This window comes from Procambarus clarkii, chromosome 88 (assembly GCF_040958095.1).
Source record: "Procambarus clarkii isolate CNS0578487 chromosome 88, FALCON_Pclarkii_2.0, whole genome shotgun sequence".
Lineage (NCBI taxonomy): Eukaryota > Metazoa > Arthropoda > Malacostraca > Decapoda > Cambaridae > Procambarus > Procambarus clarkii.
This window is the reverse complement of record NC_091237.1, coordinates 16,280,371-16,298,056: the sequence shown is the minus strand read 5'-3', so window position 1 is coordinate 16,298,056 and position 17,686 is coordinate 16,280,371. Positions and strand designations below refer to the sequence as shown.

General features: G+C 40.1%; 2 protein-coding genes across 2 annotated transcripts in view; both read left to right on the top strand.

Annotated features, from left to right (window-relative positions):
* Nucleotides 1-8,707, top strand: part of LOC138359016 (helicase domino-like) — a 34,431-nt gene extending 25,724 nt beyond the window's left edge. The window contains exons 13-16 of the mRNA XM_069317573.1: nucleotides 5,928-6,149; nucleotides 6,357-6,590; nucleotides 7,493-7,660; nucleotides 8,242-8,707. Coding sequence (XP_069173674.1) covers nucleotides 5,928-6,149; nucleotides 6,357-6,590; nucleotides 7,493-7,660; nucleotides 8,242-8,556 — 939 coding nt within the window. The 3' untranslated portion in view covers nucleotides 8,557-8,707. The remainder of the gene's footprint in view (nucleotides 1-5,927; nucleotides 6,150-6,356; nucleotides 6,591-7,492; nucleotides 7,661-8,241) is intronic.
* A 6,183-nt stretch (nucleotides 8,708-14,890) lies between these two features.
* LOC138359014 (nuclear receptor-binding protein homolog) overlaps nucleotides 14,891-17,686 on the top strand; it is a 122,681-nt gene continuing 119,885 nt past the window's right edge. Inside the window, 1 exon segment of the mRNA XM_069317571.1 lies at nucleotides 14,891-15,136. Coding sequence (XP_069173672.1) covers nucleotides 15,008-15,136 — 129 coding nt within the window. The 5' untranslated portion in view covers nucleotides 14,891-15,007.

Sequence of the window (17,686 nt, the reverse complement as noted above, 5' to 3'; positions counted from 1 at the left end):
GTCACACAAAATAGTTAAATCAAAATGAAAATAAATTGAAATCTATGAAAATTAAATTTGTCAATGCAATCGGAAACATTGAAATGGAATCATAACATATTTAGGATAGCGTGAGTTGCTCTTACGTGCAACAGATGGCGTTGTTTCTTAAAAAAAAGAATGTTTTTACCTGTCACAGGTGTGGCATCTATACTTATACTTACGAAATGAACGGTATGGTAAGCAACACAGCTCAATTCCAACGCAATGTCACACAAAATAATTAAATCAAAATGAAACTAAATCATAATCTATGAAAATTTTATTTATCAATGCAATCGGAAACATTGAAATGGAATTGTAACATATTTAGTATAGTGTGTGTGTGTGTGTTGCTATTACGTGCAACAGATGGCGCTGTTTTTTAAAAAAAACATGCTTTTACCTGTCACTGGTGTGGCATCTATGTAGTAGGTACAGCATATAAAAACGTGCGCGTATTCGCATGAAACGTTGTGTCAAAATTTCAAAGCAATTGGTGAAGAACTTTCGGAGATAACAGCGTGTGTTGCTTTTACGTCCAACAGATGGTGCTGTTTAAAAAAAAAAAAATGTTTTTTCCTGTCACAGGTGAGGCATGTATATAGTAGGTATATAAAAACACGCCTATTCGAATGCAACGTTGTGTCAAAATTTCAAAGCAATCTGTAAAGAGGTTTCGAAGATTTCCCTCACACGAAAAACACAGTTTTTAAAAAAATCATGTTTTTCCCGTCACAGACATGACATCTATATAGTATGTACGTATATAGAAACCCACTCGGATGCAAATGGAACGATGTGTGAAAATTTCAAAGTAATCAGTGAAGAACTTTCGGAGATTAGCGATTATGAACAAACTAACATTTCCATTTTTTTTTTATATAGATTGTGATGTAACAAATTTAAATATACTGTAACGGGGGGTGGGGGGAAATAGCTCTATCTTGTCCATTATTCCACCCCCCAGTTAACTAACGAGGCCGGGGGAAACAGCTCTCTCTAGTCCGTTATCCCGTCCCCAGTTAGCTAACTATTCTAGAGCACTCCCAGAGATCCTAAGGCAACCTCTCTGGTTCAACACCTTGTAACCTAGGTATTCGACTACCTAGGTGCTAAGACTACAAGGCGCCGTCACTTGATCAGTTACCCGAAACTCTAGAGAGAACTCTCGAATGCTGAATCATAGCCACAAACGTATAAGAGAAAACGAAATGAAAGAAACGAATAGTGAAGTAATTAGTGAGGGTTTGGGGTAAGAGGTAGAGAGGTGGGAGGAGCGAGGAGGGTCATTAGTTGAAAGTGAGAGTTTAGAGAGGGGTGGAGGGAGAGACGTAGAATAAGTAGAAGTAGAAGAGTAGATAGTAGAAGTAGAAGAGTAGATAGTAGAAGACGAAATGCTGCCACCATCCATTCATGATCATTACATACAAGACAAGGAATGGAACTTGCCTGTATCACAAAATTCTCAAAGGATGTTATCATGAGTTCATTATTAGTATGTTCCCTCTGTACCATGTATCAACTCCAAACATGTACTCATTTATATCATGAACCCAGTAACCACAGAGGCTTTCTCACCTCAACTCAAAATCTCTAGGGAACAAAGTTAAACACAATTTAAATAATAAATTCATAATTATATTTCCCATGAAGTATCATAATTTAGCAATTCAATTAAAATGTTCCAGTTTAATATTTAAAGTGAGTCATCCTCCAAGAATCTGAGAACCCTACAACTTGACTGCCCCTGATCATCACACAACATATGTAAACACGACCAAGTCACCTTAATGCTCAACTCACCAAGTGTCTCTGCCTATAGCTGGATAGAGAGGGGGGGGGGTCTGTAGTTGACAGAGACTCCCGCCCTGCCGGCCGACAGCCTCCCTGATAGGGCTGTCTTCTCTCTGCTCTCCTGGCTCGTCTGCTGCTCTGTCTGTTAATGCTCTATGCTCGATAGTTCTCCGAGTATTTATTGGGGAACCTAGTAGCTAACTCCGCCCACAAGTAGATAGCCTCCGGCACTACCAAGCCACTCCTTAAACGTCGGCATGTTTGAAGGCTACCCGGCTACAATTAAGAGCTTAGCGGAAGCAAGGTGAAATTCTCATGATCTGACCTCAGGTCACTTGAGGTCATTAACGCTTTGAGGTGTGAGATCTCAGGCAGACAACTGGCGCCTCTCAGATCCTTGTCTGTGACTCATGTACTCTATGTATGTATTAACCTAAACCAAACACTTTTACAGTGTTACATCTCCCCTTCTCCCCGAAAATAAAGTTTTTGCAACACTGCTAAAGCAAGCTAGCTGTGTGCGACAACTTTATTAACGAAAAGAATACATCCTAGCTAAACAAATATACATCATCCTACTCTAAAAAATGAAATATGTAGACAGACGTCCATTGTCTCTGGCTGGGCGACGTCACTGCTTGGTCTTGTAGATAATCCTGTACCACATTTCTTCAACACAACTGCCTCCGCCGCTTCTCCGTCGTTAACGCACAACAACCCTTGGTCAACCCGAAAGCCGTTACTACTTGAACTGCGCACAGGACCGTGGAATTCGGTTGTCCCAGCTGATCTGTAATTGGCCCTACGTCAGTCACCATGAGAGACGTATATTGGGGTTCTTCACAGCTATAGGGACTACAAGTTTCGAGACCTTCATATAGTTGCCAACAGTAGAAATCCCATCCTACTCTTCTTCCTCCCTGTTGCTCCAGCACGCCTCCTTCAGAGAGCTACTTCTGACAGCCACATCAAGTCCGCACGACACAGGAAGAATCACTCAACAGAGCTACCTGCTTGCAGGAGGGGCGGCCAGTTAAGGCAAACGATCCTGTCTTGCAATTACGCTCCATGCAATGATGCTGATACCAGCAAGGGACACGAGGCATCGTGTCTCACTCAGCTTGTCTTATCTTCTTTCTTCTCTCTTCTTTCTTCTCTCTTCCTTCTTCTCTCTTCTTTCTTCTCTCTTCTTTCTTCTCTCTTCTTTCTTCTCTCTTCCTCCTCCCATGGGTCTTTGACAAGCGACCTGGGGTCCATTGGGGTCCGTCCTGGGTAGACCGATGTTGGTGGGACAGACTGGAGTCGTTGTTCCTCTTCCATCTTTACTGGGTCGTCTGGGGTCGTCTGCAGAACGACCTGGGGTCCACTGGGGTCCGTCCGTTCTGGGGTCCACTGGGTAGACCAATGTTGACCGACCGAGAGGGCTGCATCTTGGGGTCCCCTGGGGTGGTGGTGGTGGTGGAGCCATGACCTCCAGGTAGTGGGCTGGTCGTGGTGGTGGTGATAAACGCCCGTGAGTATGGTACACAGCAGCCGTCTCCCTCTTTTGTATGTGCGTCTCTCCTCTCTTCTGGCTCCCACCTGTGGGTGAACAGAAAGGCAACAATACCCGTGTTCCATCTTGTTGTGTGACCCTGTAGTTTGTATAGGGTTCACACAGTCCAATTATAAGCTCTCCTCCTGGCAACAACTACACTTAAATTTTAATAATCCAATTAACTCTGAATGATATTGACTTGGTGGAACATAAAACAGTAACAGAGTAAAGTTAGAGAAGAGAGAATAAGGTCATCACTACTTTTAACTTGTCACACAAAAAAAAAAATCAACACTAATAGACAAAACACTAGCCTAAACTTAACTGTACCGTTCCTAATCTTAAGTACTTAATTAACCGTTACTCCCACCCTTAACCTACAGCCACCTACGTGACCCAGAGTGTTTTCCTAGCTTCTCCGCCGGTCAACAACTCCAAACTGTTGCCACCCCTGTGACCAGACTATCTAACGTCGAGCGTCCCCAACGTGAAGTCTACTGACATACTAAGCCTCCCCCTAGCATGCTGTACAATACCAGTACACCTCGGGTTATTGCGTTCAAATGGAGTAAAACAGTCAATCGCAATAATCTGAGCAGAACCACTACTTAAAAACTACACCTGCCACTCCCCACTGACCTGGAGACCAGCGGTGGCTGGGTGTCCCCGTGGGACATGCGAGGTCACCTGTCACACTCAGCTGACCTGCACTACCAACACCGCTAAGTTCCCAAATCGCCAAATCTTATCACTAACATAAATCACTACCCACGCAAGTTCTGGTGAACATTCCCTGAACTACACAAAACTCACAAAATCACTAAACACAACACCAGAGAATCACTATCTCCTAACCTGAAAAAAAGTTCGCTAACTCGCGAATAATAAACACCTGTCAAGATCTCCCTGATAGCGCCTGAGCGGCAAAAAGACACGTGGGACTGAACAATGTTAAAAGAACACCAATACCTTAAACATTGTTCAACACCGCTGCCAACATTGTAACGGGGGGTGGGGGAAATAGCTCTATCTTGTCCATTATTCCACCCCCCAGTTAACTAACGAGGCCGGGGGAAACAGCTCTCTCTAGTCCGTTATCCCGTCCCCAGTTAGCTAACTATTCTAGAGCACTCCCAGAGATCCTAAGGCAACCTCTCTGGTTCAACACCTTGTAACCTAGGTATTCGACTACCTAGGTGCTAAGACTACAAGGCGCCGTCACTTGATCAGTTACCCGAAACTCTAGAGAGAACTCTCGAATGCTGAATCATAGCCACAAACGTATAAGAGAAAACGAAATGAAAGAAACGAATAGTGAAGTAATTAGTGAGGGTTTGGGGTAAGAGGTAGAGAGGTGGGAGGAGCGAGGAGGGTCATTAGTTGAAAGTGAGAGTTTAGAGAGGGGTGGAGGGAGAGACGTAGAATAAGTAGAAGTAGAAGAGTAGATAGTAGAAGTAGAAGAGTAGATAGTAGAAGACGAAATGCTGCCACCATCCATTCATGATCATTACATACAAGACAAGGAATGGAACTTGCCTGTATCACAAAATTCTCAAAGGATGTTATCATGAGTTCATTATTAGTATGTTCCCTCTGTACCATGTATCAACTCCAAACATGTACTCATTTATATCATGAACCCAGTAACCACAGAGGCTTTCTCACCTCAACTCAAAATCTCTAGGGAACAAAGTTAAACACAATTTAAATAATAAATTCATAATTATATTTCCCATGAAGTATCATAATTTAGCAATTCAATTAAAATGTTCCAGTTTAATATTTAAAGTGAGTCATCCTCCAAGAATCTGAGAACCCTACAACTTGACTGCCCCTGATCATCACACAACATATGTAAACACGACCAAGTCACCTTAATGCTCAACTCACCAAGTGTCTCTGCCTATAGCTGGATAGAGAGGGGGGGGGGTCTGTAGTTGACAGAGACTCCCGCCCTGCCGGCCGACAGCCTCCCTGATAGGGCTGTCTTCTCTCTGCTCTCCTGGCTCGTCTGCTGCTCTGTCTGTTAATGCTCTATGCTCGATAGTTCTCCGAGTATTTATTGGGGAACCTAGTAGCTAACTCCGCCCACAAGTAGATAGCCTCCGGCACTACCAAGCCACTCCTTAAACGTCGGCATGTTTGAAGGCTACCCGGCTACAATTAAGAGCTTAGCGGAAGCAAGGTGAAATTCTCATGATCTGACCTCAGGTCACTTGAGGTCATTAACGCTTTGAGGTGTGAGATCTCAGGCAGACAACTGGCGCCTCTCAGATCCTTGTCTGTGACTCATGTACTCTATGTATGTATTAACCTAAACCAAACACTTTTACAGTGTTACAATACAATAATAAAGACCTGATTAACTGAAAAGGATTATTACTTTTTTGTTGAGCATGCTGCCAGCTGCTCCTTTTCAATTCACTTTTGAGTATGTGTGTCATGAATTCCCCAGTAATTTGAGTGTTAAATGTTCTTTTATTGTAAAATCTTCTCTTCAATTCTATATTGATTTCAAAACTTACACTACATGCATGACTAAATCTGTAATATGGTCTTTGTATTGCTGGATTAGGTGCAAGTACCCTCTGCACAACTCTTGGCTGGCCTTCAAGTTCAGGGGAGTGTAAGTGGTGGTACACCAGTGGCAACATTAGTAAAGACTGTCAGTGCTCCCAGTACTATGGTACACACACCAACCACAGTAACTCTGCCTGTGTCTGCTATTAACGTGACACTTCCTCAAGCTAGAGTTACCACTGCAGCCACTGTTGCTAAGGCTGCCACCACCCAACAGGTTAGTTGTTCAACCACACTCATAATACGAGCCATAAACATTTAAATCTGAGTTCTAATGTGTTTACTAGCACAGTCCTTAGCATTCCACTTATGAATATTATTTTGTAAATAAAACAAAAAATTATTATGCAACATATATATACTGTGACAAATCGTATTCATATACCCTATCTTACCTCGGATATTATTGAAACTTTCCTTGCAGACAGTGCGAAATATACCTTTACCACAGCAGCTATTGGCAAAGCAGAGATCACTGATGGGAGTTAAAGGTGCTGTTGGGCTACAATTAGGCAGTAAAGGTGTAGGTGGCACTGGGCTTAACACAGTGCAGATAGTACAGGGTGGTGGCCAGAAACAGATGTCACATGTCACGGTACAACAAATACAACAGGTTTTTAAACAGGTGCCTCAACAGACCATCCAACATATTACACAGGTTTGTGACACCGTTATACGTTTAGTCTTTATTTTAGTTTCTGTAGCTAGTGTACAAGTAATGCTGCTGTTTATTGATCATTATATTTTTACAAGTGTAAATGTGTAAGAATTGTTGGCTATAATAGTACAGTAGTGAAAAGTAATTATATTTGGATGTCAAGGTATTAGAATTAACTTTTAAGTGGCAGGAATCATAATAATATGTTTTCTCTAGGGCTTATTGGCCTAGCATGAATTATAATATTGCACTGTACTGTACTCTATATTTTCCAAGTGACTGGCACTTTACACCAATCAAGTTATCAACTGCTGAAAAATACTTATAATTTGATATGGTATGATTGTAACCATAAAAGATCAGTGTGATAGTTTCAGGGAGGCTTTGGGGCTTGCCCAGAAATTCACGTTTCATAACATTCAACGCTCTTTTTTTTTTTTTTTTTTTTATGGTAACGTACAGTATAATAGTACAGCCCATCCTCCTAAAATGAAAGTGCTTATCGTAATGATTTTGTCAAAGGTACCAATATGTAGTAATGGATAACCAGAAACCTGACTTTCGTATTATTGAATTTGGACAAACCAGGAACTTTTTAATAGCATCAGAAATAAAAACCTTATCTAACCTAAGCTAACCTCTTCTAATACATCCAATACATGCTTGCTTGGGCCTAATATAATACATACTAGTATATGCTATACAGGGCCTATGAATATTTAAGTTTGGTTTTTAACTTTCTCTGAACTACAAAATTAATAGTACAAAATGTGGTTTACTGGTCACTACAAGTACTGTACAGTACTCTCATTTCAGGAGGATGGATTGAATAATAATAATATCACGTAGTCAACTCATTACAGTTCTAGTGCATTATGTAAGATATATCCATTTGTACATAGGGTGGCACAGTGAGTGGCACTGTAGTAGGGAAAGCGGTGGGGAACACAGTGGCAGGCACCAGCGTCACAACGTCAGGCAGCCAAGGCATTAGCACCTCCCACACCACCAAGCTGGTACCAATGACCATTGCATCACATCAGCAGCAACCTATCAAGCAAACCATTCAGGTACCTCAGAGTAACTAGGTCAATTTATAATTTAAGAAGTGAATGCTAATTTAACCCTTATGTTCCCTTATTCCTTGATCATCTTATAAAATAAAATACCTTTCGGTGTTTTCTTCAGCTCCTTTGATCTGCAGTTATTAAAGAACTAAGTATGGAGCCGTATTTTGAACTTGGATATATATTTTTTCTTTTTCCAGGGTTATGAATTTTTTAGTCTGTAACCCTCCTTTTCTGATAATGTATTCTTATAGTAAAGAGCTCCCTGTAAATAAAACTTAAAATAGTTTACAGGATAGATTCTTGAATGCTACTTGGATAAGCATTCTATCTTGGGTAATACATAGGAGATTAGGAGGTCAGGTCACCAGCACTGGTCAACTCGTGATCAGCGACTTAGCCAAGCATTTCTAAGCAATTGACAGTTCGATCAAGCCATCATATCTGAAAAATATTGCCAATGTTGATTGCTATAAGGATCATCATAATTGTAATATAATTTCCCTATTTCTCACTTCAGTTGGTGGGGATTAATAATTTTGCTATATAATTTTTTTTATACTCAATTTAATGATGTATTTTAGGTAGTGTCAGCTGGCTCTACAGTGGTTGGTGGAGGTTCTGCAATCCGTGTGAGTGCCGGGGAGCGCTCGTCACCATCAACTTTAGCTCTACAAGCTGGAACAATGAAAGTAACTAACCCTGCCATACTGTCTCAAGTGGCAGCCCTACAAGGACAACCAATGTCTGTTGCTGTCAGAACTCCAACACAGAGTCCAGTCAGAATACAGACATCGGCCCTCCAAACTCAGCAGACAGCACAGACTCAACAACAGCAGCAACAACAGCAACAACAGAACCAACAACAGGGACAACAGCAGAGTGGCATTGGCCAGTAAATGAAAATACTGTAAAGGATCATTGCCATCTAAATATGCACTCTTTTTATTTCATTGGAAAGAATATATGCTGCTTACCTACTAGGCTTCAAAATGTCATTGTAGTAAAGATCTCTAAGTATATTTACAGCTGTAAGGCTGCAGTTTTATTTCATTTTTGGTTTTTAAATTTTTCTTATGCCTTTGTTTATTGCATTTATATTGCAGAAACTTTTTTTTATCTGGTTACTGGGTAATATTATTCAGCGTTACCCAAGTTAAAATTGGCAGTTGTGTCTACCACACTAGAACCTAGTCTAATAAACTTCTTGCTCAGGACATTTCCTTTATGCCATTAGTTGGATGTAAAATTTTTGAGAGATTAAATAACTTATACAAATGCTATGAGTTATCAATTTATATGCATTACATGAATGCATTCCTGGTGTCTCAGCTCCTCAAAGGCTATTTCATCATTTCCAGTGCTGCATAGTTGGCAGGAGAGACTAACCATTCTAATGGTATATGGTACATTTTATAATAAAGTCATACTGGGGGGGTTTCTTTGACACTACTCTGAAACATTGACACATTATCACATGTGGTTTTAAACTTTGAAACGATTTGTGATACATTAGGCCCACACCATTAAAAGTACCAGACAGTAAAAGACTGCCCAGCTCTTGTAATTACTAAACACCACTGTAAAACGATGATCCCACACCCACTTCGGAGGCAGGTCCTGAAATACTGGGCACGCATTTTAAAAATGTGTCACTTTTAACATCTTTTGTGTTAAGAAAAGTATGATCAGTCTTGGAACTTTGATCAAACATATACGCAAGCATTCCCAGTGAACACATGTGAGCATGCACACATGTACATACACAAACACTCCTCATTAACACATGCGAGCATGCACACATGTACATACACAAACACTTCTCATTAACACGTGTGAGCATGCACACATGTACATACGCAAACACTCCTCATTAACACGTGTGAGCATGCACACATGTACATACGCAAACACTCCTCATGCACACATGAACGCGCACACCACACACGCACAAACACAGAGGTGAGCATGCACATAAATCAAACACTCCCTATAAACACAGATGAGTATACATACACATAAAAGTCACATAAATTCATGCATGTATAAATAATCAAGCATTAAATTATTTACCGCTATGGATATACAAATTTTGTATGTGAATATAGTAATAAAACTAATCAATGCATGGGTGTCTATTGTGGTAATTTGAGGCTGAGAGCAGTAAACCCTAAAGCTTCAATGATGTCTTTATTCTCATGAATTACAATATCATATCCTTCATTTTTACCTAGGATTTTATATGTAGTAAAACAATATCTCTCTTTCTCCTTCTCTTTCTCATATATATATATATATATATATATATATATATATATATATATATATATATATATATATATATATATATATATATATATATATATATCTATCTATCCATCCACTGCCTGAAATGGAGCGACTCGCAGAACCTAATAGGCCAAGTTGCCTAACAAGCTGAGTTTTCCTGAAATTACATACAGTATTTTTCTAAAAAAAAATTCTTACGGAATGATAAAGCTTTCATTATATTATATTTATATGAATTTTTTTGTTAAATTTGATTTACAATTAATGTAGAAATACTGTATGACCAAACCTAACTTAACTTACCCAAACCTGTTACAACCTAACCTAACTTAGCTAAGTCTCTAATTCATGTTCTTAATATATTATAACATTTAAAATAAATCAATTTAATTTTGTTTAATAACGACAATCACTCTGCCTGTTAGGCAAATTGGGTCTTGCTTATTATTAGGCCAAGTAGCACCTTCTAACTGTTAGATGTGTGTGTGTGTGTGTATGTATGTATGTGTGTGTGTATATATGTATGTATGTATATATATATATATGTCGTACCTAGAAGCCAGAACGCACTTCTCAGCCTACTATACAAGGCCCGATTTGCCTAATAAGCCAAGTTTTCATGAATTAATATTTTTTCGACTACCTAACCTACCTAACCTAACCTAACCTAACTTTTTCGGCTACCTAACCTAACCTAACCTATAAAGATAGGTTAGGTAGGGTTGGTTAGGTTTGGTCATATATCTACGTTAATTTTAACTCCAATAAAAAAAATTTGACCTCATACATAATGAAATGGGTAGCTTTATCATTTCATAAGAAAAAAATTAGAGAAAATATATTAATTCAGGAAATCTTGGCTTATTAGGCAAATCGGGCCTTGCATAGTAGGCTGAGAAGTGAGTTCTGGCTACTAGGTACGATATATATATATATATATATATATATATATATATATATATATATATATATATATATATATATATATATATAATATATATATATATATAATATATATATATATATATATATATATATATATATATATATATATATATATATATATATATATACATACATACATACATACATACACACACACACATTATATTCTAGACCTTTTTTTTCTTCTCATTTCTTTACGCAAATAAAATACATTTTAATTAATAAATGCAAAGTGAATGGTTAGGGGAACCTGTACAGTATTCAAAATAATATTGTATTTCGAAGACACTGTAATGATGTAAGTATTGTAACTTTGGCACTGATATTGTTCACCTGAGATCCATGATATGGCCAGCAGCTGGAGCTAGATGTTTCTCAGCTGTAGATAAATATGAAGGTCTATTACTAGTAAGGTTATATTTATAAATAAAATGCTAAAATAGAGAGGCTTTTTATTTTTGCCAAATATTTACTTGTTTTGAGGGACTGCTCAGTAGGTCTTGGAGCTTAGCTCTGGTGCTTTCAAGCTGAAGCCAAGTGAGAACCCGTTACAGCAGTCGAATGTGGTATATATGTGCTCCTGCCCCCACGAAGGATGCAACCTTCGATCTAATAACAGTACATAGGTATGACATCTTCCAAGCTCATGAGGCATTTACCTGTCATCTTCAATGAGGTGCCCCTAAAAATCACATGAGAGAAGCCCATGACATTACCCTAATAAGAGAAATGAATAAAAACACTTGGATATTAGACGAAACCCAAGATGTAAGAAGATTATAAATTCTTGAAATCCTTCACATAAAAGCTGAATAATCCACCATAAATACTCAAATAACAGAACTATTCACTCTACTCACCATGAGAGAGTAAGACCAGAATGTGAAGATGACAATGATGACGTCTCTGCCCAAACTGCCATGCCAACTACACCTGACTAATCTTTGTATAGGTTATTGACCCATGCCTCTTACCTTTACTCCTTATTCCTCACCTAACTTTATGTACTTGACCTCTCAGCAGTATAAATCCGATATGTTTTCTCCCGTCTTCTTATGGGCTATTCGTGCCCATGTCACCTCTGGGGTGGTTTACTCTTCATTAATCAATCAATCCTGTCTTCTCACTTGAGAATGAACCTTGTAGGTTCGAAATGTTGTGTAAATCAACCCATCCTCCTGCTTAGATAGTACTTTTTGTAAGTACCATCGTACAAATATTGACATACTAGGCAATTAGATAGTAGAATTTTGTACTATTCACTTAATTGAGTCTGGAAAAATTAAGTTAAAAAATTTAAATATTCCTAGACCTAGTATAGCACACATATAGGTTTGTCCAAATTCAATTGTACTGATTTCTACTTTCTAATTGTGTTGTACATCGGTATATGTACTATGGTCCCGTGGTGCTATTATAGCAGTCCCTGTGGTGTAGTGGTTAAGACACTCGCCTGGCATTTCGCGAGCGCTTTGTCCTGGGTTCGTATCTTGGCCGGGGAGGATTTACTGGGTATCAATCCTTAACTGTAACCTGTATACAGTATATATATTTATATATATATATATATATTATATATATGTACATATTATAGTATATGTCCTCGGATATCCTTATCTTCGACCAGTGCTACAGGTGAATTAGTGAATGAAATACTACCAGAATACCTAAGAGATTCCAGTGGGATTCATGATCCCAAATTCACGGAAGGAGCCAGCCAGAGGGACAATCTTGCCAACTTTAACAATCGACTGCAAACAGTCCAAATGGAATAGCCCCATAGCGGAGAACATTGCCACAGCAATGCTCGAGGCAGCTTCTGGGAAGGTCAAAGTGTGTCACCTAGCTGTTCAAGCTCCCCATGCTGGGGACTTCCTGTTGGTTGTCCCTAATACCGTCTTGGGTATCTGCCTGGACCATCGGGCCCTAAGTATTGGTGTTGCCTTGCCAACCCTATTTCCACCGAACACAGGTCTATCTGTGGCTCTGCGTCAGCAGACCAATACGGCAGCCATGGTCTCATCTGTCGTAGGTCACAGGGAAAGAATGCCAGATATGAAGCAGTCAATGACATCAAGAGAAGTTTGGCTACAGTTGGGTGTCTAGCACAAAGGGAACCTCATTTGTGCAGACCTGATAAGTCACAAACGCCCAGATGGAGTCATCCTGCAGCCATGGAGGGAAGGTAGACAGGTCGTATGGGACTACACGTGTGTACATTGGTTGATACCTATCCATCTCGTAGTACAACTGAGGAAGGCGGGGTGGCCACCTTCAGGGAGACCCAGAAAACTAACAAGTACAGGGACCTAGAACATTGTTACAGGTTCGTGCAGATAGGCTCTGAGACCCTGAGCGTAAATGTGCACTTAAGTTCCTAAAGGAGGTGGGTGAGGAACTCATTAGGAAAATTAAAGACTCGAGAGCAGCCAGTTTCTTGTTCCAGCGCCTCAGTGTTGCGATCCAGAGAGGAAATGCTTGCTATATCTTGGGCAAGCACCCAACCTCTGAAGAGCTGGATGAGGTCTTCAAACAGTGATTGTTATATGTGTGTTTTCTGTAAAATGTAGCACTGCAATAAAATTAATAATAATGAAAAAAAATTAGGGGTGATAGAAGAAAATATTAGTATTCGGTGAAAATCCACAAGGATTTTGTGGATTTTCAATCTGAATACTCTTTATTTTCTTCTTCGAGACTGTGGGTCCCTACAATTGCACCAGAGATAGTACCCCTGGTCTCTTTGCCACTCTTCATCCTATCTTCCCCTTTTTTACTGCACTAAAACAACTGTATATAATAATACATGATTATGATTACGATACCAAAACCTTTAGAGGAACACAAAACACATTTCACACCTGACTATGGAAATCACATGGGGTCTCCATAAAGGCTAATATTTCTTAAAGCATTTAACTTAGGCCAACCCTGACCAATTAACCTATCTCCGTGATGTACCCCAGACCATTACCCCCTTTAAAGTTTGGGTGAGGCTAGCCCCAGTTGTCTAGAATTTAGAGAGACAATCAAACATTCTTTGTTAAAGACATAGAAAGAAGGGATACCCGGCTGGACCCAGGTCTCATTTTCCCCCTCTTTTCACCCTTCCCCCCCCTCACATCTATCTCTCCCCTTTTCCCCTCCTCTTGGTCATATTTTATCCCTCCCCTTATCCCCCACCAAGCTCTCACAAGCACAAGTGTTTCCTAAGGAAATAGAAGAACTCTCAGACCCCATCCAGGTACAATCCGGATCCAGGTATTCCCTCTCATCCTTCCCACCTCTTCTCCCTATCCCCCTTCTCTCAGAAAATTTATTACGAAGCACTGAAATAACTGTGGGAACACAACTAATTGTTCATACTTGACTCCATGAAAATTGTATCAAGTGGGGTCTCAAAATGTAAATATTTCTTAAAGCACTTCACTTGGGTCGACCCCGACTGGCCTATGATATTCCACTACCCCACAAGCTTCATGTGTAAAAGTTGGGTGAGGCCCTTAGCGTCTGGCCTCCCAAGCAAATAAGCAAACATTATGTTATAGGTATAGATATGTGGCATAGCTACAATTGTTCATATGCATGGATTATTGAAATATATTTCCTTGTTAATGTTGTCTCGAGCAAGTAATAAAATCGGTTGAAATATCCAGTTGGCAGGCAGCATGGATTGATGTAAAGTTAACATTTACAGTCATGCTACTGAAATTAAGTTCATTATAATAGTTTTGAGAACCAAATTTATTTCGTTATTCATTATCAGAAAAAATCATTACGCGATAACTGGATAATGGCACCTTCTATATCATTAAAAAAGCTTGTAGAAATAGATAATCATGTATGTACAATAAATATAAATACGTGTACATATGTATATATATTTTACAATGTGATACAGTAGAAGAATTAACATAAATTAAGAGCTCAGAAATAATATGTGATGTGTACGAGAAGTTGGGCAAAGCGGCGAGGCAACACTGGCAGCCCAGGGTCTCCAGTGATCGTCACTTCAGTGTTCACTTGTAGACGACTGTGAAAGGATGTACGTCATGTATTGAGTGTAGCGTGTGCTTCGTTTGTGCCCCTTAACGTTTTAAGTCTCTCACGCTCATTATGACGGGGAGTAAGAATGGCAATGAGACCGAAACTAAATCGCCCAGAGAAAGTGGCGAGGACAGTGAAGACGAAAGTGAAATATTAGAGGAGAGTCCGTGTGGAAGATGGTCCAAGCGGCGACAGGAGGTAGGTAGAACACTGTTGTTGTACAGCACTCTAACAAACCTGCCGTAATGGTAGTGTTCTGAAGGGAGGCCTACACAGAGCACCATGTAGGGTGACGTGGGCGTGAGGCAGAGCGAGGGTGGCCTGTAGGAACAAAGGTGTGGTTGAAAGTTATGATCGTATGTCCGCCCGTCCGTGGCGTGACGCATCCCCAGGGCGGCCAACCTGGACCTCTCCACCACACACATACACATACATACATATACATTCATACATACACATACACACACACACAGTGACACAACCCTGCCTTACCCCCGAGGTCGTCAGATGGTTCAGTACTGTTGTTATAAAGCTAAGAACTAGCCCTTGAGAGTGTGACAAGGATTTGATAGTGGGAGGCGTTTCATGTGTTGCTGTTGTTGGCAGGGTGCTGCTGCTGTTTCTGCTGCTGCTCATGTGCTGTAGTGTGGCTGTGATGACCAGACCCGCTTGCCTGCTCCCCTCGTTAACACAGCTCTTATCTCGTTATCATAATGCATGACCTTAACCAATAGGCGACGAACGGCTCTACCCAGATTTATAATTGGCACCACCAGTCTTATCAATAAACATTTAATAGTACTTGTCATTCATATACATGTATGAATAATGTATTCTAATGTTTATTGTCAATTGATAAAGGTTGCTATACAAGGTTGTAATGCGTGAACTTTATTCAGGCATCTGACCAATATTTCTCCAGTATTGATTATTTCCTCCAAAGTTAGGCCTATGATCTACTGGTCGATACATGCTCCATTCATATGTATACTGTAAAGTATATAATACGTTATTTATAATATGTGCTGATTTTATAGGCACTGCGACATATGTAACCTGGTTCAGCTGTTGAAAGTGATGGTCAGGTGACATTTATTAGAACAATATTGGGTTGACATTTCATGTCTTAATTTGATGTATATGTCATAGTGTTTACATGTTTCTAGCAGTGACGACAGACGTGCAGGAAAACACGTCCTCGTCTCTCACCCAGTTTTGCAGAAACTCAGCAATAACCCACAGTTGAATCACAATCTTTAGTTAAACCTGATTTTATCTGATTTACCCTCGGGCCACTAATCTAGTGGCCTCGACGAGGACAGGAAGCTGGCGGCTTGTTGATGGCCCCCCCCCCCCATTTATTTGCGTTGATGTTTTCTAGGTATATTTAAAAAAACACAGTTCTGGCAGTTACGGTTTCGGCGGGTAGGCGTTTCCATGGGTTAATAATCCTCTGGGTGAAAAAGCATCTCCTATTCTCAGTCCTACATTGTGGCTTGTTGAGCTTGAAACCGTTGCTCCTTGTTTGTGTTATATCCGACCTTCTGAAGAAAATATCCGGATCAACATCCTCTTAACTTGTTCAGTATTTTAAAAGTTCCAGTGAGATCCGCCCTGTCATGCCTGATCATGCCTAAACGATAAAAATTATCTGCAATGAAATAATTTGCTTATTATATAGGAACTGGGCAACTGACTGGTAATATGATGAGTACGACTTAAGTCTCATTTAGTTGCCAGTCATTGTCCTGAACTGACCCGACCTGAGGTTCACCTGGAGGAGAATTGGAATAGTTGGCCGTTCACCACATTTTGCCATTTTTATTATATTGACAATTAACCCACACAATAAATCTTCGACATTTATAATGTATTGTGGCGAGCTTCCAAGAAGAAGGGAAGGGAACTATCAAGGGAAAAAGTCAAGCCATCACGACACTATTGCGCTTGGAAGGGATAAGGATTTCGGATGGGACGGAGGGAAGGAATGATGCCCAACCACTTGGAGGGTCGGGAATTAAACGCCGACCTATCCTGAGATTATCTTGAGATGATTTTGGAAATTCGGGGCTTAGCTTCCCCACGGCCCTGTCCTCGACCAGACCTGCATGAAGCGTCACTCTGCCGTCCAGCCAAATACACCTGCACAACACCCCACGACACAGATGGGGTGTAGTGGGGAATGAAACGGACGAGGAAGACCGTAAGGAAGAGGATATAGTATCACGGATGGAAGAGTCTCAGGAAAATGAACTATCTAACAAGAGTGGCGGCGAACTTTATTAGTAACCCCCCTCGGCATGTCAGGTTTTCCCTGTATGCGTTCTAACAGAAAATTCGTTCCCTGATCAATTTTGTCACAAGAAGAATGTTGTGGTTGAAGCTGTTAAATGATACACAGTACACTAGAGGTGTAATCTGTATGATTATAGTTTGTACTGTATTAATATTCTCATTTTAGCCAATCAATTATGAGTGAATAAATTTAGCCCTAGCCGTGCCTGATCAACAAAAATAGTTTAGAACAATTCCATATAAAATTTTTAAACCCAAAATGTAATACGTGCTGAAACACCTGGGTAGTCTAATCGTGTAACCGCAACGGATCGTCTTGATATATAAAATATGATGGCTAAGGCAGTGGTGAGTGGACCCACTTGTTTCAATACGTTACAGTATTGGCCGATAATTCATGGAATGTTCTATTGCCATCTGCAAACTTCGAGAAATATTGTGAAGAGCAAAACT